Below are 22,504 nucleotides of genomic sequence, written 5' to 3' on the forward strand. Positions count from 1 at the left end.
GATATTGAAAATGAGATAAGATTCAGATTCATTATTGAATGTTTGCTTAACTTCTGACACATGATCTTGTTTCTTCACTTTGTACTCTAAATTAGGTCATTAAAATCAGATTGTGTGTTATAAACAAGCATCTTTCTGTTTATATGTGATTATAAAACAACTTGGAGGGTAAAGACTGTAATTTTGAAACAGATAAAATTTATATGCCCTTTTGAAGTCTATATGGAAATTAGTTTCTCACACTCCAACCGAGATGATGTAAATGGACCCCAGGGAGCTGGTACAGTGTTGTCCGTGTACTCAGGGGAGTTGGAGCAGTGTAAAGACATTTGGAGGTCAGAAATGAGGTTAATTGACAGGGAAGTGTGTGAGGACAAGAAAAATTTGCACAGTGCATGTCAGTGGGTAGAGCTGTCAGTTCTTCACTTGACTACTAGTATTTGCCAAACAAACATGACAAGACTTCGTTCCAGGGAAAGGGAAAAAAACCAAGAAGAGTCATCTCAGGACAACAACATTGTTTGGAAAGAGTGGTGTTTTGTGGATTTGTTCCAAGATACCCACATGTATACACCTACTGTACACAATTTCTAGTCTTGGCTTGTCACTTCTGCCGGTGTGACTGCTGTCTGCAGCAGAGGTTTGCAGAGCAGTACCTGCTTTGGCTTTTCCTCAAGTATTCTTCAAGCTTATGGTTTGAGTGTGCAAGCCTGATTTAGCACTAGTGACAATAACTCCATCTTTTTTGATGTAGCATATCATAAGTGATTTTCTGTCTTCCTCTTTTTCCATCAAGAGACATATTTGATTTAGTGTATGTTGTGATTCCAGCCTGCTCCTCATGGCATTAGTACAAAATTTGCTTATAATGCAAATAGTGCATATTTCAGTCAAGGCTTCAAAGTATGTTCCATTTTATAGACGTGTAAAGACCAGATAAGAGTGTGGGGGTTTTTTTCTATAACAGCAGAGCACTGAAAAATCTGAAGCTTTCATGGGCTTGGATACCAAGAAAACAATATGCAAAAGAACAAGATTTATGTCTGGCTGATTTTTGGTCAGACCTTCCACTCTTAACTATTGTGCGGTGATTTATTTTTTCATTATCGTGAACTGTTCTCAATCTTTAAACGTATTTTAATTGTAGGAGTCTTTTAATTTCTTTTTTTCTTATTTCTAAAATTCTTATAAAATAGTAACCATTCAAGCCTGATCCACATAATGAATAATTTCATCAAAGAAAACCCAGCACATTAAAATTGAACATTTTTTGATTATTTCAATATTGTGGCTAGAAAGAACCTCTTTTCTGTTTAAAAATCAGCGGATATAACCCTACTTTAGAAACCTAGTAACTGAAGTTTTAGAAAAAATATTTTTGTATTTCCAGATTTTGCTTTACCTGTTATTATTTGTATTAAAATGTAAATATGTAAAAAAATATAAAAATAAAATAGCTGCATAGAATAATTGTTTCCTAGAAAATACCTTGCAAATATTTTTGCTTTCTTCTTCTATTGTTCCATAAATTTATTCTGCACAAAATGTAAAAATACACACTCAAGAAAGCATGTCAAAAGAGTGAGCTCTTCTTCGTAGTCTCACTTAAAAAATAAATATGGTTTAATATAATGTTGAACTACTTCCTACATAGTTAATAACAAAGCAGAAAAAGCAATATGCTTTGTCATTTTGGACAGACTTTATTATTTTATTCTGCAGTAAATTTGGCAACTGTTTACTCACTTTGACTGCTTTATAGTTTCAAAAAAGTGTCTGACGACATTATCAAACTAATGGCAGAATTGAGATCTTGAGGAGTCATTTCAGTCCATTCCACAAATGAGGATTGGATTTTGTCCTGTGTTTTTATTACTGATTATGAGCAGCCTCCTTAAATTTCTGTTACATAGTAATCCTTTACAGTAAATATGTTTCATACTTGTGCTTCCCAGAATATACAAGGTATGTTTAGGAAGGGGATTTGTTACACAGTGTAAATGCTTCTATAAGAAAGTATCTTGTTGTGGCTTTCAAATAATAAATAATGCATTCCATAATATAAAATGCTGGCATGGCATTAACAAGAGACTGTGTTGCTCTCTATGTTCATATTCTTAACACTACTCATCAGTGAAGGAATGGCAATAATTACTTATAATTGTGCAATTTATATTAAGTGTCTTTCCAAGAACATTTAAGGAAGCATGGAAGGAATGAACTGCAAAGCTAAAATGAATGGGAGGAGTCAAAGCGTGTCATTGGAGGCGCAACCCCAGTGGCCGCAGCAGAGGCATTCTGTGAGCACTGCGGGGAGCAGAGAGCTGCTCTTTTTTTCAAAGAGAGCTGTTGTATTTAAAGGAAAAAAACTGCAGTAGAGGTGATGGGAAAATCAGAGATAGGTTGGAGGATTCCCAGAGAGAATAAGCTGATGAGTTCAAATAAAAAAAATATGTTAGAATGATTGTGCACAGGTATTTTATAATGAGTGATAACATGGTGCTTTTGTTTTTGGGTTTTTTTTCAATATTCTAATGTAGAGTATAATTAATTTGATACTTCAGTACCAGTGTTTAAAATGGTACAGCTGGAAAAGATTATTTGTCTTCCCCTTTTGGTTGTGATCATCATGGAGAGTTATTTCTTATTGTTGAATATATTCATGCGATTATTTTGAAGACTGCATTCTTAAACAACAGTTTCTCATTGTGTGTGCAATACCTCACTCTTAGCAGATCATATACTTCTGCAGAAATCATTGTTTCTTAGTACTTTTCTTTTTCTGATAAAAAAGAAAATTTACAGAAGATTTTATATAGAAAGTGTTTGGCATGTTCACGGCATTACTATGTCCCATTTCTACCCACCTTTCCTCCTCATCCTGACTTAGCAAGATACAGATTTTTTTTTCATTGCCTGTGTACTGGGAATACTTAAATAATAATAAAAACCATTTATTATGAGATTACTTATCTCTAAAGGAGCTTCCCATGTAATAAAGTTTACTCTTTTCCTTTGGCTGTTAGAAATGCTTTTCATGCTTTCAGAATCAATGAATTTAAGCTTAAAATTAAAAGTCTGCTTCTGTATGATGCTCAGCTTCCCATACTCCTTTGTTAACACTTTACAGGAAATGCTTAGTATCTCCCAAAGTTCAGCCCTGCACGCTGTTTCTTTGGCTTGCATAGGGTATTTAAAAGTATTTTTGAATAGTTGTGGCTCAGCTTCCTGCTTACTCTGGTTTCTATCTTTCTCCATGTGACTGGGTGTGATGAGAGGATGGATGCTCAAGGAAGTGAGCACTGTGGTGGAAGCCCCCGGGTTTTCTAGGTCTCCTCAAGGTGGGTAAATGAGGTACCCACAGCCACTTTTCTGCTAGTGGGTCTTCAGAAGGCCCTGAAGTGGACAGGAGAACGGAGTTGTAAGGAAATTCAGAAGATTCAGTCTGGACTCACAGGGTTTTGAAATAAACTGTAAGTTTCCCTTTTAAAGCAGATCCAGTGCTGAGGGACCATCTGTCCTACAGAGGCACTGAATGCCCTAAGGGGAAATAGCTACTTTGTTTGAATTTTGAGATAAGTAAGAGAAGCCATGAATTTGATTTAGAACAGAAATGGTAAAGTAGCAGCTTAAAATGTGTAGAACTGTTTTTAAAATAATGCTTCATTTTGCCAGTCTACTATTTGTTAAGATTGATAAACATTACTGGAAAGATTCTCGAGTACTTTCAGTTGTCTCCAGGTTTTCAGACAAATTCTTTCTTTCTGTATTTAGCTAATCTCTCTGCAAACCTAAATTTCTGAACTGTACATTAAAAAAACCGAAAGAAACTAACTAAACAGAATATGTAATTGCAACATTGTAGTTCAAAAATACACAGAGCTGCTCACAAGTTTCCCTTTTTTTTCTGAACAAGCAACTCCAGGTAATTTAAAGAAACTCTGAATGATTTATAGAGACACTCTTAGACCCCGTGGTCACCTTTTTCCCTTAGGATCAAAATGAATTGCTCATTTATAATTGCAAACAGCAAGATGCCTGGCTACCTGCAAGTCTGTTCACACCTGTTGTACACAGGTAATAACAAAGTCCTTGAAAATTGATTTAAATAGGTGTGTCAGTTTTGGGATTGCTAAGTGAGTAAGGCTGAGACTGTTCTTTGCAAACAAGACATGCTTTTTGCATCCCAGAAAATATGTGGGGGAATTATCAGTACTTGAACTGATACATCACTGCACAAGTACTGAAAAGTCCCGGCAATTATCTCGAGCTTTATCACCTTAATGTCAAATACAGGGTTGTACACAGAAATCATTTTGCCTATATTCTGGAATAAGAACAAAGCAGCTTTCTCGTATGAGCTTAGGTTCAGATCGGAAGGGACTCTCTAGTCCAACCTCCAGCCCAAAGCAGCATCAGCAAAAAGATCAAGTAGGGTTGCTTAGGGCTATCTGTGTGCGGCCTGGTCTTGAAAATGTTCAAGGATAGAGAGTGTACAGCCTCTCAGAGCAATGTCTGTCCTGATGTCCAGTCAGAAATGCTCTTGTTTCAATTTAGGTCTGCTGTCCCCTTCTCTCCAGACACATTGCTGTAAGGAGTCTGACTCTGTATTCTTGATAGCTTCATCATAGCTATTGGAAAGCAGGTATTTCCCTGTTTGAGACAAAAATGGAGACAGATTACTCAAGCCTTTTAAGAAGAACAGAAAATGTTGATAGGCATATTAACACTTAGGAAAGGACATCAAGTTTTCTTCACAGAAAATTCTGTAATGATTCCCTCTTTAACAAAAATAAATATTCAGATACCATTTGATTGTGATCTAGTAGATGTTTACATGATTATATTTGTTGATGTGTGTTTTCCTAATATGTTAGGAAAGAAAGTACTGGTAACCAAGAGAAATGTGCCACATACTGAATATAAGAGAAGGAAATCCACGACCAATTCATGGGAAGCCGTGGGACATGTGACAGCAGAGAGGGCAAGACAGCAGCATTTCAGATGCTGCTTTGGAATATTCTTGAGAGCGTTCTGTGGTATGACAGTGACTGAGAATAGGCCCAATTGAGTATATAGTGTTTACATCCCTCCAGCCTCTTCCCTGGGGGATGGGGCAGGAAGAGGAGAGGGAAGGAAGCAAGGGATGATGGATGGGTTTTGAAAAGCTTTTCCCCGTGAGGGGAAGGTGTGGTCACTGTACGCATCTCCAGCTAACAAAGCCCTCCCGTAGCTGGAGCAGATGTAAGCTTTGTCTCCCCTTTGGGGTGACTGCAACACTAACCAGAACAATATTGTTCTTATTTTTTGTCTAGGAATAGAGATTTTAACAGGGGAAGTAGCCTGTCACCGTTACAGTTTGTACTGCTTTAAGACGGTGCTTCAGCACTGAGTCTGACTATGACATCTGCGACCAAGGGGCTGTAATAAGACCAGAGCACAGATTGCCTACTGTGTGTGCTACATCTTGGGAAGGCATGAGCATACAGCTACATTTCTGTCAAATTAAACTACAGGTACATGAACATATTAAGCAAATATAATCTGATATTGCTGCCAAAACAAGCACTCATATCCATCCTCTTGCCCCTGCCTATTTTTGCTTACATGCTACCTCCTCCATTACACTGGCACAAGCAGCAGCACAGCCACATGCTGAACCAGAAAAGGAAATGATGTGGAAGAAAATTAACCTGATCAGAGAAAAAAAAAAGGTTTCACCCAGAATCGGTTGCTGAACTGTTGCTTTTTGAGCAATGATGCCAACTGATGTTGTTGTAAAGCAGGCATGAAGCCTTAACCAGACCAGGGAGTGTAAATTTATCTTAGCATTAAGTCCGTGTGGTAGCTTTATGCCAGCAGTGGGAATGCAAATGTTCCATGACCCAGCATGAAGTTAGGGTAGTACAGACAGACGGTACCTGATCTGGCATAAAGTCTGCTGGTACAAACTTATTCCGTCAAACATTTTCAAGTGCCAGTGATCCCCACGTCCCTTCAGTGCTTTTCATCCAGTACTAGCAACCCTTAAACTTGTATTATCAAATCAAGGCCAAACTGAATGAGATTCATTTTAGGACTTGAAAGTGGGGAAAAAAAGGAAAGTTAGGCAGAATGTAGTTCTGCCAAGTTGTGATGCTTTCTTACTGTAAGCCGTACTCAGATGGGCTCTCATTTGTGGTGGCAATATATTAGGATACCAAAATACTTAGAGATTATTTCTAGGGAAGTGAATAACTGAAGATTGTGGCTTTTGTAAGTACTAGTGTTGTCAGATGTTGTTCAGCCTTTCAGTAATGAACTACCTGGCAATTTTCTGTTTCTTCGCAGCTGTTTCCCCTGGTCATGTTGCAGTGTGTGCAATCGGGGCCACAGTAGTATCAGAAAGAGGAAGAGAAACCAAAAGGTGCCTGATGATGCATGTCCGTGATAGAAGGTCTTCTGCAGTGTCAATGATCAGAGAGTCAGTGGCCTGACAGAGCTGTAGCTCTGGACTTTCTTAGAAATTAGATCACCAACATCACTAGGCAGTGTAAATGTAGTAATCTAAACAGTGCAGAGTACTAGGGAGTGAAGTTGGAAACTCCTTCTCTCTGTGTCCCAGTCTCGCTGCCTAAGAACTGTAACGTTTCCTAGGCCCAAATTTTGAGAAGAAACTAAGAATTTCCTCTTGCTTCCCAAATGCTGCCTTGAGGCACTGGAGAGGGCTGTGACCGGATGTTCCTTCCCCCTCCCCATCCCTAGTCAAGAAAAACTTGAGAGTTAAAGCCTGCAGTGTTTATCGCCCTCGGAGCCGTCAGCCCCGCGGTTCGGGGGGTACACAACACCCGGCTCTCCCCGCACCAGCCGGGGCTCTGCGGGGCGTCCCGCGGCACCTCGGGGGTCGGGACCCCGCCGGGCGCGCCCCGCGGCGGAATGCGCGGCACGCGGGCCCGCCGCCCCCCCGCGCTCCGCTCAGGCGCGACCATTGCGCGGCACGGGGGGGGTTGGGGAGGGGGGCGCGCCCTCCGCCTCGCTCCGCGCCTCCCCTGGCGCCGCGCCCCGCTCCGCGTACCCCCGCACCGCGGAGGACGGGGCGGGGCGCGGGCACCGCGCCCACTGCGCGCACCCACGGCGGCCCCGGCGGGCGCCCGCGCGCTCCCTCCCGCGTTCGGGGCGGTGGTTGAGGCCGGCGGGAGGTGGGGCCGGCGGGGCTGGGCCGGGCCGGGCCGGGCTGGGCTGGGCCGGGCTGGGCTGGGCTGGGCTGGGCTGGGGCAGCCGGCGGCGGTCAGCGGGGCCCGTGGATGGCAGGCGGGGCGGCTGCCGGGGGGTAGGGTCGGCGCGGAGCGGGGCCGGGCGGGGCGCGGGCCGAGCGCGGGGAGCGAGGAGCCGCAGCCGGCGGAGAAGGCACGGAGGCGGAGAGCGCCCTGCAGCCCCGCCGCGCCGCAGCCCGGCGGCCGCCAAAGTTGCTCCCCATCCCGAGGGGGAGCGGGGGATCAGGCGGGGCGATGATCTTCCCCAGCAGCAACAGCAGTGCGGCGGGCGGCAGCCGGACTCCGTATCGGAAGCAGGTAAGGGAGGCGTGTGTCTGGGTTTGTAGCTCCCCCACCTCCGCGTTCCCCCAGCAGCCCCGAGGTGCTGGGGGAGGAGTGGGAAGAGGGGTGGCGACTGGCGTGAGTTGCAGCTCTCAGCCTTTTCGCTTCTCGATTTACAAAAAGCAACTCTTTTCTCCTTCTTATATATTTTTTTTCACCCCCTCTCACAAGCCGCGCCGTGACCTTGCCGAGTGCCCGGCCGGGTCACCTTAGCGGGCGGCGCGGGGCGTGCGGGGCGGTGCGGGGCGGCCGCGGCCCCGCTGGGCTCGGCAACAGGTTAGAAAGGACCCGGTGTCGCAACAGCGAAACTTTAGGCTGGTTGTTTTTCGCTCGGCGTGAAATGAGTGAAGGGGTCTGGGCGCGTTCTTTCTTTCAAACAACCCTCCAGAAAACCACCGACGCCGCTACTCGGGCGCGCCTCTGCTCCCCCCGGGTAGGGCACCCGGGGACCCTGTGACATTTTATGGGCAGAGGGATCGCTCTGATAAAGCTCGGAGCACTCGCATCTATGGAGCAGTACTGAAAGAGGTATTTCTTTGTTTGTTTGTTTAGTCGCTGGAAATAAAATATTTGAAATAGTTGGGTTACAACCTTGCTGGGCCGTTTGTCTTTGGCTGCGCTTTTTACACAGACACACATACACACAGTGTTGGTATTAATGTTACATTATTTTCTGCTTAGCGTGTTATTTTTTCATTGACTCTTTGATAAGAAGAGTCTTACTTTTTAAGTTAGTGGGAAAGCGGTGCTGTGTGTGTGTGCCAGAGGGTAAATGGAGTAGAGGTCACTGACAAGCTCCCAGCTTGACAAAGCATGCCAAAAATACTATGGCAGGCTTCTTTCCAGGTGAGGAAAAATCCTTCCGTGTCTTCTGCTCTTAGTAGTTAAAACAAGTAATTTGACAGATTCAGTCAGCAATACTGGGGAAGTTTGCCCAATTTTGTTCGGGGTTGGGATACATTAAGGGCAGAAATAGCAAATCAGATATCACTGCTGCGCACGGTGAAGGGTTTCATATAAATAATGAGGAAATGGGCTTGGAAATTTTGAATTCTTGGTGTGTTGTTGGGACGGCACATGATCTGTGTGGCAGTGAAAGTTAGACTCTCATATTTTCTTGAAGCTTAAACAAAAATTGTCGTTTCCTTCCTACTCCTTGTTATTTTACAGAAATAGCTTTTCAATAAGAATCACTGGTGTGTTATCTCAGCAGTGCTCTGCAGATGCTGACCAGCAGTGCGTGGAGTTATCTTTGTATCTTGTACTCGAAGTGTTCAAGTCCATACATAACAAAACATGATTATTGTGTGTGCTGGTTTTGGTTTGTTGTTAATAAATGTCCTAGATACGCCCATACTGATGAACTTGTCTGGTGCTCCTGCAAACTTTATAAATGAAGCTAATTTTTCAGATGCTATTTTGTGCTCTCCCTGCAAGGACCATTAATCGATGGAGGCCCCTTAAGTGGCTGTGTAGTGTGTTGGGCACTGGGCAGGATGTTGGCAGGAGTGGAGGGCAGTGGGACCAGGCCTCGTGCTGGCAGGGCAGTGTTTTGTGTGCGGATGTGAGTTTGCCTGCTGGTCTGGAGCAGGCTGATAAGATGCTCTTCTTTTCACAGTGCACTCCTTAGATTCAAAGAGCTAAAAGGGCCGACTGAATCAGGAAAACAAACAGAGCCTTTTTTCCCAATAGGCAGAGAAAGAAATGAATGCAGGGGTATTATGTGGGCTTAAGACCCTGGGTACCAAAGGTTTCTTTTGTTAGTGTGTAGCTATTCTCTGCTCAAACACTTCCTACATAAGGAGCCAGGGTCTGTGCCTTTCTCCAGCTAAGTACATGGAAAACTCCTATTAACTTCATTCATGTAGACTAATGTCATTTAAAGATTGGCTTTCTGATCTCCCTTTCACTCAGACTTCACCTGCAGGGGTGAGCTGATGTCAAACAGTGCTGAAGAGTGTTGCAAGCCAAATTTTTCAACTCTTGATAGTTAGAAAAGTTCAAATTAAGTGTCTGCATTCTCTGTGTAACCCATATCGAGACAATTGCATTGTAGTTGTGCTTTAGCCTGAGACACTAGGTACTGTTAGTGTAGGAAAAGTTGTCAACTGGATTTCTTATGCTAACAGCATGCAGTATATGAAGCCGAAGCAATTTTAACTTAAAAATGAATTTAAAGTCTTTCGAGTTGCTTGTATGTCTCTATTGGTATTGTAATATATGTATATGATATCAGAATAATATAAGAACACTTCATATTTAGCACTGTTCTGTTTAATTTTTAAGAGTCTATAGAAGATTCTGGTGAAAAGATGAGTGATTAATTGATAAAATGCAAGGTGACACTATCTTGATTTATTTTTAAGGCAATGTAATGTAATGTGGATTTCTACCTTAATTTAAAATATTGACAAAATACCATATAGCTACAGTAGGTCCAGAGCTTTACCCATACTTTTTTTATTTTCCCAAATAAGTATGTTTTGTTTTATAAACAAATCTGTGCTTATAGTATTACGCTTGTTACCTGCTATGTCTACACTGTTGTAACTCAGGCATGTAGGAGCCAGTTGACATTCTCAATTTCAGGTCAGATTTGATTGGATAGTGCCTAGTCATCTTCCCTCTTTTAGAGTACTCGTAAGAGTACTAAAATATGGTCTCTGAAGTTGTGTTTTCAAAAGGATTTCCTGTGTTACAGGCAGACAGGCATGTTAAAAATATTCCTACCAGGCTTAAAAGTTAGACACTGCTTAAATGAGTGTCAGCTCATCTGAGAATTGACTTGAAATGCAGATGCAGGCCTAGTTAAAAAATGAAAGCCACACAGTATCTGCAGTAATAACCTATCACAACACTCATGGCTATACATCCTGTCTGAAAAAGGTGGGTGTAAGGTAATATTTTTACTAACAAGGTTACTTGAGCTATGCAAAGAATGCACGTCTGCATCCGTAATGTGAAGGAAACAAAATGACATACAATATCCTACTTAATACAGGCTTTTTTAGCTCTTGGTTTGTTGAGGAGAAGATGATTCTCTGTCCCTCCTCCCTCTTTTATTATTCTCATGTAAATCAGGAAGCGCTCCTCTGGAGTAAATATTTCTGTACTCTGTAAAATTATCATAAATGGAAAATTAGGCTTTCTCCTGCCATCTGCTCCTTGAATCTACAGAGCTACTGCAGCTATTTGATTAGGGCTTTTAAATCGCTTAGTGCAGAAAAGTTTCTCTGCTCTCAGGTTTCTTGGAGAGGAAGCCAGAAGCAGCTCTGGAGGCCTGGGATGGAGGCAAGTATGGGGTCCTGCCACCACAGCCTGGGTGCTCAGCCCAGTGTCTGTGCCTTTTAACAGCTTTGCCCAGTAACAGTGGTTCTTGTTACATTTTGATGACCGTAATGTTTATCTCACCAGGATAAGGAGATTTACATAGTTTGCTGCTTTCCAGAAGATTAACGTGAGGAATTTAACACTGATTTGATGTTTGGCCTGTATAAGGAGAGACAGACAAAGGTTTTGATCAGTCTTTTCGTGCAGCTCTGTTAACATCAGGTGTCATGTCGCAGGTTGGGTTTTATTAAAAGTTGAAGGTTAAGGTGGTTTCTAATGATGGTTAAATGAAGAAAACTTTTACCAGTCTCAGGCTAAAAATGTAGATTAGCCTTTCACTCTATCTATAGTTTTAACCTATCAAGAAGCTACACCTGTAATTCTACTTTATTATTTCTCCATTGACGCTGTCTGTGGTATCTGTGTGTGTGGGAAGAGCCTCATTAAACTTACAAGAGCTGGGCATGGTCATAAATCAAAACATGCAGCTCCATGGAGCAGTTTGCCCAGGACGATTTGATGTGACACCTCCTGTGTGTATGGATGGTGCTGGGGGTAGGAGGGAGAGCTGAGAAGCCTAAGGTTGAACCGGTATCTTTGGTTACACAAATAAATGGGATTAGTGTATTTTTGTTTCTTTGTTTCAGAACTATTGTAATTTTGTATCATTGGCTTGCTGTGACAGACTTTATTTGCCTTTACATTGTATACAATGTTAAAAGGTCTATCTGGGTTTCACAAGACTAAACTCCTATATAAGGTACCGGCTATTTTAATTTTTTAAGTGCATCTATAAGATTGTTTGTGAAGTTCTGCTTTATTCTCAAGGGAGCAAAACTACTCAGTCAGTGGGTTTCTATACTTATAACAAAATGTGAATGAAAGAAATAAAAGGAAGCACCTTATCTTGTCAAACATGATGTTATAGATTATGAAAAGTGATATGATTGTCTTATCTCTAGCATTTTGAAGTTTTTGTTTAGTATTTCTAACAGGGTGAACAATATATTTTTATCACTTTGTAAGTGTTATTGTTCAAAGTATGTGTCTTTGCCATTAAAATTCATATGGAAGGGAAGATAGAAGTCTGTGTCTTGAACATCTGCTGTTTTGTTTTGGGTTCATTTTTTTCCCCTGAAACTTCCAACTGTTAAAAAAAATTGCTTGAGTTAACACATTTCTGAAGGGTTAGATCCTTTAAACTAGGACTGCTGGCAGGGAGGAGAGGGGAAGGAAGGAAGGGAGGGGGGAAATCCTTTCCTGAGAGCTTGAGATGGCTCCTAAAACATCCGCACAGTGCTGCAACCAAGTAAATAAAAATAATGATCATTTGACATTATAACTGTTTTGGTCTGCTCCCCCCCCCCTTTTTTTTAAAGTCGTAATTAAAATTGACCTTTGCTTGTTGCACGAGATGGTGAGTAACAAAAGAAGTCAGTGGAGAATAGGAACCTTTTTTACTGGCTTTCCCTCATGGATCTGTTTCCAGCTTCTTATGAATGCTTTTCTCTTATTCAACATCCAACTGTTTTAAAAACATCTTCCTTGCTGGACAGCATGAAGGCTTATAAATCTGTAGTACTAACGAAGAGCGCATGGAGATGTTTTGATCCTGGATGAAGTATGTTGGTCAGAAATTTTCTAAAGCCAACAGAAGCACATTTAAAAGGTCTCAAACCTCGTTGAAGTAATTGTGAGTTATTTTGCGTATGTTTCAGAATTGCGGTGTACTGTGGTTAATTATAACAACCCTGCAGAAGTCACTGTATTTGCAGCTTCCTGATGCAACAGGAAAGGGAAGGGATGAGTTAGAGGAGAAACGTGGAGGGGGGAACCATGGATTAGATAAGCACAAGCCTGCTAACCCAGCAACTTGGAAAAGTACACACAATAAAAAAAATGTGCTATAAGGGCTGGTTACTGTGATTAGCACAGCTTTAGCTCTGTTTTCCTCAAGAGACTGCAGTTAAGGCAGTGTAGCTGCAGCTGTGTATTGACACAAAGTAGTTTTAAACTGCAGTTGAAGTAATTGAATGCTGGTGAGGGATTGCTTTAAACAGATTCAAGATGAACTAGGTTCATGTCTTTTGAGTTAGTTTATTTATGGCAGTTTAAATTTAGTAACTTTTATTACTGTTTGTGTAAATTGATATTTAACAATACAACTTTATACCAATTTGAAGACTTAAGCTGTACACTTAGATGCACTGGCTTAAAAAATACCTGGCAAATATTTTGAAGTTTTATAAGCTCCTCAAAACAGAAATACAGTTGCAATGCTTCAAAAATGTCTTTTTTGGAATTTGTGATATAGTATAAAGATATATCAGCTTCACGGTCGGTTGCAAAATAAAAGCTGATTATTACAGATATGTACAAATATATAATAGTATAATATATAATAATACCTTTTTGTCCTCATAAAAGCTGTGTTGTTCGCTTACCTATAATTGTTTAGGAAATCACTAATGTGTGTCTTATTTTTTTAAAGTATTCTACTCTAGAAAAATAATGTGACAAATAGAGAGGAGGTGTTTAGAATTTGCTTATTCAGTTGATATAACTTTGTGAGGTCCAGTGGAAACAAATAGCATGTTGTTCTGGGGAGCCTCATTTGGGCTTCATTTTCCTTGGTTGAAGAACAGCAGAAACACCAGGGCAAAGTGAATATCAAACTTAGCCTAGCTTAAGCCTTACCTGCTTGTGAAATTCTGTACTTCTTTACAGCAGCTAAATATATGTAACTTTTTATTTCATCATTGATTTTTTTGACAGTGGCACTTTCACACCCTATTCTGGTTTGGTTTTTTCTGCTTCTCTGCTTAGATGAGAAGGGAATTTATTTCTTTCCTTACCATCTATTGTTTTCTGTTCGTTTATATCTGACTCTCCTCTACCATATGGTGCTTTGCTTCAAGAAAGTGGAAACATGACTCCTTAGGTTAACTGCAGCTCATATTTTCTGTCATTTGGGTACTACAGCATAACAATGTTAGAATTCAATCCTTTGGGATATTCGAGGTATGTGTGTGGCACTTCCATTTTTAGTGTGCTCGAGTGAAATCTCAGGGTACAGGGGTGAGTTTGGATGAGCTACGGGGAGGTTTTTTCAGCATTGTTAGTCACTGCAGTCCACTTTTCATGCCTGTGATGTTACCAGCTCCCAGGAAGGCTGCTGCAACTTAATGGAGAAGTATCCAGTTATCTTTGACAATCTGAAGCAGTGTTCATAGACGTTTGACTCCTTTGAGGTGATTCACAATCCTATTTTAAGATTTACCTGACCCACAGAAACTTTATCAGGTTGTGCCACTGCAACAATCTGAAATCACTCAAAACACCAGGCAGGTAAGGGTAAAATCAAATGCAGATCCTTGTTTACAAATGTACAAACAAGAATATGTAATTCTTAAAACCAAGGAATGGAAAAAACCCAAACAAAATAGTGGTACAAGACCTGAAGTTTTCCTTTACCTTGTGTGCAGCCCTGTGGTGCGTGACCTCCAGTCTTCCCAGGGGGACTCTGGTTATTGTCCAATGCTCTTGCCTCGAGTTGTATTCAGAGAAGAGACTCTGATTTAAGACTCTGTATTTCCTTTCGTACTCAACCCACTAAGATAAGGGGTAGAGGTTTCGTTTTATTTTTTTAAGTAGGTGATGCCTCTTTCACTCAGTGTTCTTTCACCAGACCATAGGTTGTTTTTACCTTGCTTTGGAAGTAATGATGTCTCTCGGGCATTGCCACGTACAATGCTGCCTGCCCAGGCTTTGGAGTTCTCTTCAGCTAAGCACTAAAGAGGTGGTTGGTGTGTTGCAGAGGAGATTTCATGCTATGAAATAATGAATGAATTTCAAGTCTTGTGGTGTTTTTCTTTCTTTTCTACCTGTATGTATAATTTGCTAATAATGCTTTAAACAGAGGTGCAATACATTTTTTGGTGGGCTACTATGGGATTGGAGGAGACCCTATCACTCCAGCCTCTGCAGGTGACTGGCAGCTGTGTGTTGCCTCTGTGCCCACCTTTGAGCATGGCCATGGTGACCCATTTGGAACTGTTTGTATTGCTACAGGCATGTGTGTGTTGTTCTGGCTTAGCTTAGCTAATCATTTAACTAAGGTTTTAAATAACCTATTGCAACATGAAACTCTTTGAAGTATGTAATGTAGAAATAACATACAGTACAACTTTGTGTTAACTTGGCCCACTGCAGCTGTGCTGTGGGAGCGGACAGACAGAGTGGGTGTGCCACACATCTATGAACACATGACATGGCCAGGAACGTGCCTCCTGCCAGCCCCGGGAAAGCAGCACCCACACTGGATAAACCTGGGCTTTTGCAGAGCCGGGCACACAGTTCCACTGATTTCTGTCCAGTATGAAAGCAACCACCAGCAGGACAAGATCCTTTGAAGTGTTTAGTGGTCTGTCTTCCAGAGTTCAAGAAGAGTTCTGAAAATATGGGTCTGACTTTTAAGACTCTTGCTTATGCCAGTGCATATTTACATACCCAGTGGTGCCACTGCATGGGGTGAGGCTGCTGACATAAATAAGTGCTTATTGAGACAGAGAACCAGAAGACTTCTGAATTTCCCCCATGAGAAACCCAAGTTGAATAGTTGGTATCCTTAGGTTGGGCTTAAACTTATATTCAACAGAATCAAATAGTATTTAAATTGCTTTAATATTATTCCACCCAATCTATTTGGCTTGCCTGATCCTAATTATGATAGTACTTGTGCTTATTTGAAAGTACTCTGTGTAATTTGGAAAAAACATTTGAGTTAGGCTACTAACCTTTGAAACAGGGACATTTTTTGGCTTTTGTTCAGCATTCCATATCTCTGAATGCTACTTGTGAGAAAGACTTATCAAAACTGGGTTTTAGAAAAAATATTTCTACAGTGTTTAACTTAAACAAAAATATGAATAATAATGCTTCCAATACACACGTATATGGGTAAATATTCCAGAATTAGGGACAATTTTTGAAATGAGAAAACCAGAAGTATCCTATAGTACTGAGGAGCTATAGAGTATGTTTGAAGGCTTCAGTAACTTTAATGGTGAAGAATACCAAGATGTAATTCACTGTATAGGATTTCAGTTGGTTAAAGGTGCTAGTTAAACTTGGTGTTGCACACTGCAACACCGGTAGAAGAATGCAGGGGCTTTTTGGTTGTTTGAAGTGCCCTAAGAGCTGCCTCCATTCCCCGTTACAATATTCTGCAATCCTTTTGAGGCTAATGCAAGATGGAAATAGTTAAGGAAGTCATTGTTTCAGCATTATGTCAATATTTTAATTGCTGTAGTGACAAAATCATGTTAACTTTGGAACCAGACTTTGTCAGATTGCCAGCAAACATAGAACTGTCAGGTGAGGAGTGTCGTGGTCTCGGAAGTCACTAAGGGCTAAAGACTGGCTTAGCCATTAGAAAAGGCACTCTGGCTTTTCATGTAACCATTCTTTATGTATTCTGATAAGTTGTTGGGAATTCCCTGCTCTGAAGGTCCTGACCATTTCGTACTTTCTGGTTTAATGTTTCTGTTGCGACTTAATTATTGTTGGTTTACTATTATTTATACATGGTTTTGTATTCCAATATATAAGATGATGGAAAGAAACATCTAGCCCATCTGTGTGTTTTATGTTTCTATCAAAAGACCTTATTTTGGTGTGACATTTCTCAGTCAACTGTCTTTCAAAATGAGTGAATCCATCTTCACCTTCTTCGTTCCCTGAAATAAGTTCTATGTTGAGTCATTGTCCTGGGTGATAATAAAAATTCCAGGTCAGCCACACCTATAAAGTTTATTCATAGGGATTAAGATGGTGACCTGAAATTCAAATTGTCCTGTCACCGATATTTTGGATAATCTGAGGTAAACTGTTAATGTTTGACTCTTGTCAAAAGTACTTGTTAATAGTAGTTTCCTACCTCTCATAGATTTTGTACAGAAATGTACTAACATCTGCAAATGGTTCAGATACTACATCAATTAGAACTAAATATCTTGGAAAAAAAATATACACACATGTGCACATACATATATAGATGTATGTGTTTAAGTCTGTCCTCTGAAGCTCAGGATAGAGCAAATTATTCAGAATGATAAACTCCATGTTCAAATTCTGCCTGTCACTTACTGTATAAGTAGTTTCTTTGCAATCTGTGGGAATGTTCATGTGAATACTATTATTGATATTTCCAGATTATCAACAATGGTAGAGTTCATTTTGGCAAGAAACTGGACTGGTAAAACTATCTAGAACTCTAGTTTTAGAAAGGAGTAGATGTTGTTTTCCTGTTAGCATTAGTTAAGCTTATTTCTAAGCAGATGTTTGTTGTGCAAAAAGGCAGAGTCAACCATGAAAATATTACTGAAAACAGGAATAACTCCCTGAAGTTCAATGGCTTAGAATTTGCAGAATTTTAATCAAGATAGCCTTAGTGGTTTTATGGCCTTATCTTTCCTATGAAATTAACTTCCTTAGGGTTTGGGGGTTTTCCTTTTTTTTTTTTTGTTGTTCCACTGGGAAGTCTTATTCTAGTATTCTGTTGTCCCATTTTAACTTTGAAATTGCATAACTTCAAAATTTAAATATTTGGTTTATTTTTTGTTTTAAGGAAATGCAATACATGGTCTTTCAACTTCATTATATTGTGGCTGTTGTAGCAAACTAACGATGGTTTATAAGATTATTAGTGTTAAACATCCAACTGTTGGACAGATTGATAAGCTTCAAAGGTAGAATTTCTTCTAAGAAAAGTGCAGATGAATATTCTTATTAAAAATGTATTTTCTTGAAATTGTCCACTGTATAGGACAAACGTGAAAGCAGTTGCTTAGCACTGTGTTTGTGCAGTAAGAAGAGGCAAAGTGATTAATTCATCTTAAAATGTTAGTAATTATCTGGGCAGATTCTCTTTCACTTCAGTGTTTTAAAGTTAATTATCAATTCCAAGTGTACTTATTAAAAGTATTTTTCTTTATCTATAACTTTCTGATGTGTTCAGAGGTATGATTTCTCAGCTGAATTCTTGTACTAAGAACAAGAACATAACTAATAAAGTTGTGGATGAGCTGAGCTCTGTGCCCAAATGAACTGGTTTATTCCTGGCTAGTGTTTGACACAGTGTTTGTCATCTCTAGCCATACATAGCACCAGACGTGGTTAAAGTGACTTGGCTGTCCAGAGGTGGAGGCTGTCTCACACAGGTGCTGCAGTTGTATGTGCCAGCTGTGCTGACCACACGGGCTCCTAAATACATTGGTGACTGTAGCTGTAAGCACTACTTGTGTCACCTCTGATTTTAGCTATAACCACTTATATGCCTGAGTTAAACTGTTATCTGTGCTGCCAGGGCCAGTTCTTCTTGGCAGTTAATTTCTAATATATTTAAAATGTTGTATTAGCAGTACATCTGGAAGCTTTCCTAGGTGTTACTTAATTCTTGTATTTTTTCATTTCAGAATTGACAGTGATTCATTGTGGAGTCAGACATTTACCCCAGCAGCTATTTGGATGCATCAAGGAATGGCATCCTGTAATTGCTCAGCATGCAGCTGCTAAATCTTTGTAGCTGAACTTCAGAACTAAGTTTTTGGATGTAAAAGGAATCATTCATTATCATGCACTCTGAAGTCTCCAACATTTTAATTTTAGAATAAGTCGTGTAGCTTGAGATTCAGACATCTGAATGATATTCTTAACCACTTAAAACCACTTTTCTCAGAATTTGGAGTCTGTTAGAGTTAAAAAGTAGCTGCATGAGTTAAAATAGCAGTTCACAAAAAAAAGTTTATCTCTTGGTTCAAACCAAGAGTGAAGTTTCAAATTAGAAGGCAATATGTGAGGAAAATTGATGAGGGCTAAGGAAGTGAGTTAGAACAGCTCTTCTGCTTGAATGATTCAAACATAAATTACAGCTATCAAAAAGAACAGGAAGTGATAAGTAAAAGTCTTAACATGGGGGGATTTTTCTAATTGCATGCACAAGGATTTTGGACAAGATCATAATTTGTAAAGAGAAAATAGGATGTTTTCAGCAGTCAGAAAGTATTGGATCTAATAAGTGATAAGTGTCTACCAAAACGTCATCCTTTAAAGAATGAGAAAAGACTGACTTGGGTTTGTTTCAGATAAGGTTATAAGGAAAATCTGACCCTAAGGCCAGAGCAGCATTGCTGCATATGATGTCAGGATTTTACTGACTTACAGGAGATAGGTTTGTGCATGCTGTTTATTGCCTTGTAAGGCTCATTTACAGACAGAGGTACCACGTGTGTTTGCTACAGTTGCTTTATTTTGTGTATGAAAAACCAATGTTGGTTTAATTCCTGATTGTTTGGCAGTGTAATGGTGTTTTGTTACCACTTTCATGAGTCAGCACCATTGGTAAAAGAAGTAGTCTGAACTTCTTTTTCTTTTTTTTTTTTTTTTTCTCTTTGTTCTTTTCATTAGCAAGGGGGAGACACCAGGAGGCAGAAAGACCAGCTGTGGGGTCAGGGCTGCTGCTTTTTGGCAGTAATGTCTGCTCAAGTTATTCCTTGAACTGCCATCTTGGTTTATGGGTCTGCAGTTGCCTCCATCACGCTTTGTTCTTCTCAGCCAAATTGTGGTAAAGGTTGACTTGAAAGCAGAGCTGCCAGCAAGACCAGCAAAGTCATCTTTGTTCTTTATTTGGTATTGCACCAAAGCTAGTTTATCAGACCAGCAGATCTAACCACCAGTGCTAAAGCTTTTTGACTTCCTTATACCACCCTTTTCACTATATGTATATCCTTGATCTTTCAGAAAATGCTGTTTCTACTTCACAACTTGTATCAGGAGCTGACTTTCCATGTAAAAACACCCTATCAGTAATGTTGGAAAGACTTCAGCTTTCTGTGCTGTTCTTAGTTGACCTGATGCTATGTTGAGGCCATCAAAGGTCAGTGCAGGCAAATCATTCCAAACGTGCAGCTAGATGTCTACTGGGGAGCTCCATCTAAAGTTGTCTGCCTTTGGAAATCTTGCTCTCATTTTTACGGATGAATCTTTGGTTTTAATCTTACCTACCTTTGACGCTTCAAGAATTTCATCCTACTGAAGGAATACTAGTTTCCTTATTTGTAAGGAGAAGCAGACTACTATTTATAAAAGTAGACTCATGTGCTGCATTGTGCTATGCTGATTTTAGCAAACTCCTTGCTGTGTTTTATCAAGTCCCCCCAGATTTGTTGTGTTCACAGTATTGTAGTGAATTGCCTTAATGTATGACACAGCTCCTTCTCTTCTGTGCACCCTTAATCCTTCTCTCTAACTTCTAGGAAGTTAAACCAAGCTACAATTGCAAGTTAGGATTTTGTAGATATCTAGAGACAAAAATTATTACTTTCTTGTCTTTTCCAGGAGAAAACTGTCCAAATATCAACATTTTCCTACTACTCTTTGTATCACATGGTTTAAACATAGCAGGTCATAAAGGCTTGTGGAAGAAAAAAATAAAAAGTGTGTGATACTGTCTTAGTACTCAGTGTTCAAACAGCCTGTAGGATAATTCAAGATTTGAATAGATGGGTTACACAGATCTAAAGTAATAAAACTAAAACTGCTTTATGTGCGTATACTTGCACAAATACACTTTCAAGAGCAAAGGGGCAAGATGATAACAAATGAGAGAAACTATGAATATTTCTTGCTGCTCATCAAGCTACACTCTCTGCTGCTAGTATTTCCTGATCAACTGGGGGCATCTGGAGTTGTCTGTACCATCTTAGCAGCATTTTCTGTAGTAATGGCAGCCAGGAGATAACTGTTGTTTGATATCTGTCAGAACGATTCATTGGCTGTGGATGAGCTTGTTTCCTTTTTTCTCAGGAGTTAAAGACAGCTGCTTTTGTCATGCTAAACTGATTGTAATTTGTGCTGTGGTGCCTGTGCATGGGTAAATCTCTGTGTGCTATATAGGAGAAAGCTGTGCAAATTGTTCTGGGCATGATGGACCACTCCTTTTTTCCTGAAAAGCATAGGGTATCCTGTGTGTGAACTGCATATTACATCATACATCTGTAGAAAGTGGACCTTTAATGTCAGCTGTGCTGAATATGCTGTAGTAAACATTTGGCCAAAAATGTTGGATATGGTGGGCTTTAAGTATGGCTGTCTAATGGTGCAAGGTCATCTGTAAGAAATGGCGAAAGTAACATGGTGTCCACTGGCCCCAAACATTTAGAAACAGTTGTCATTGGTGCTGGAGTCAGGTCTGCCTTTACACAGCTTTTTCTCAGTTCTTGCCTTAAATCACTTTTGCTGGGTATAAGGCAAACTTAAAGCATTGCAGTATTCATCGCCTTCCTGTCTGTCCTCAATGCATGTAACTGCACTGAAATCTGAAGCTGAATTAATGAAAATCATTGGTAAGTCCTACTGCTGTGTCACACCCTCACTGTGAGCGGTGCAGCCAGGCGCCTGTACCAAGGTTGGCATGGGGTTTGCTACACTCTGCTCCTGAATGGGAAGAGATGTGGGAGGCAAATGTCTTAAAAGCAATGCAGTTCAACTCCAGTTCTTTTCTAATGAGATTTCAGCTTCTAAGTTTTATTCCAGGAAGCCATGTAGAGTCTTGAGAGTAATTTAGATGACTTTGGGAATGTCATTTGCAGTGTTATACATGCTACCCACAGTCTCGTTAAAATCCAAAGAAAGTTGGTATACATGTTGCAGCATGCAAACCAAGCAGGGTTTGCTCCCTGATACTCTGTAGAAAAGCCCTATGTTGAAAAGTTTTGCCAACATTATACACTTTTGTCTCCTGGTCTGTCAATTCTATACAATGTTGAAATGTATAAAACTTTTGGACAGATGTTTCAGCTTGTCTAAATGAATGCAGCACCACTGGGTGAGGGTGGAACTAGGCTGATATGTGCAAGTGCAGAAAACTGACACCTCCTTACATAAGGAGTCTGATGGTTTTAAAACTTTCTACTGATCTTGCTCTTGTTCTAAAACTGGCTACTTCTGTTCAGTTTGGTGTTTTTGCTATGGAGGAGAATCACATTTATGGAGGTATGGTCACTCTGCCATAGAGAAATACAAGATCAGTGTCAGACCATATATGTGTGTGTGTGTGTGTGTGTGTGTGTGTATGTATGTATGTATAATATATATATGTATGTATACATGCATATATAAAAATCTGTGTTTATGTGTATATAATGTATACACACACAACTTGCAGCAACATTGTCTGAACTCCTCGAATGTCAAAATACCATGGCAAATTTAGCACGAACTCTTAGTTGAAATTTAGTTGATAGTCACTTCAACCTTTGCTGAAATAATCATAAAAGTGTCTTGTGCTTCCCTATTTTGTGACTGTAGTGTGTAGAAGGCAGTGGGGTATGAAATTCTGAAGTTGTATTTAACACTGTTAGTGTTTCTTGAATTAGGTATGTGCTTTCCTAGTTCTAACCTGAGACTTGCGGCAATGTTGTGTATGTCCTCTTTCAGTGGGTTGATTGTAATGAGTTGTATCTTCTGCGTTTTATCGTATTGCAGAATATTAAAAACTTTTTTTTCAAGGGCACTTCTTGAAATTTCTGAAGTGAGTAGCA

The 22,504-nt window shown here is 40.2% G+C and overlaps 1 protein-coding gene across 4 annotated transcripts in view; it reads left to right on the forward strand.

Moving 5' to 3' along the window:
- Window positions 1–22,504, forward strand: part of RBMS1 (RNA binding motif single stranded interacting protein 1) — a 145,418-nt gene that overhangs the window by 45,475 nt on the left and 77,439 nt on the right. Inside the window, exon 1 of one of the 4 annotated variants that reach the window (XM_032693146.1) lies at window positions 7,416–7,550. The exons of 2 other annotated variants lie outside the window; for them this stretch is intronic. In XM_032693146.1, coding sequence (XP_032549037.1) covers window positions 7,488–7,550 — 63 coding nt within the window. In that variant the 5' untranslated portion in view covers window positions 7,416–7,487. Of the gene's footprint in view, window positions 1–7,415; window positions 7,551–7,983; window positions 8,103–22,504 lie in introns of those variants that run through there. One more of the 4 variants, XM_032693147.1, reaches the window with a different exon arrangement.

Source organism: Chiroxiphia lanceolata, chromosome 7, assembly GCF_009829145.1.
Source record: "Chiroxiphia lanceolata isolate bChiLan1 chromosome 7, bChiLan1.pri, whole genome shotgun sequence".
NCBI lineage: Eukaryota > Metazoa > Chordata > Aves > Passeriformes > Pipridae > Chiroxiphia > Chiroxiphia lanceolata.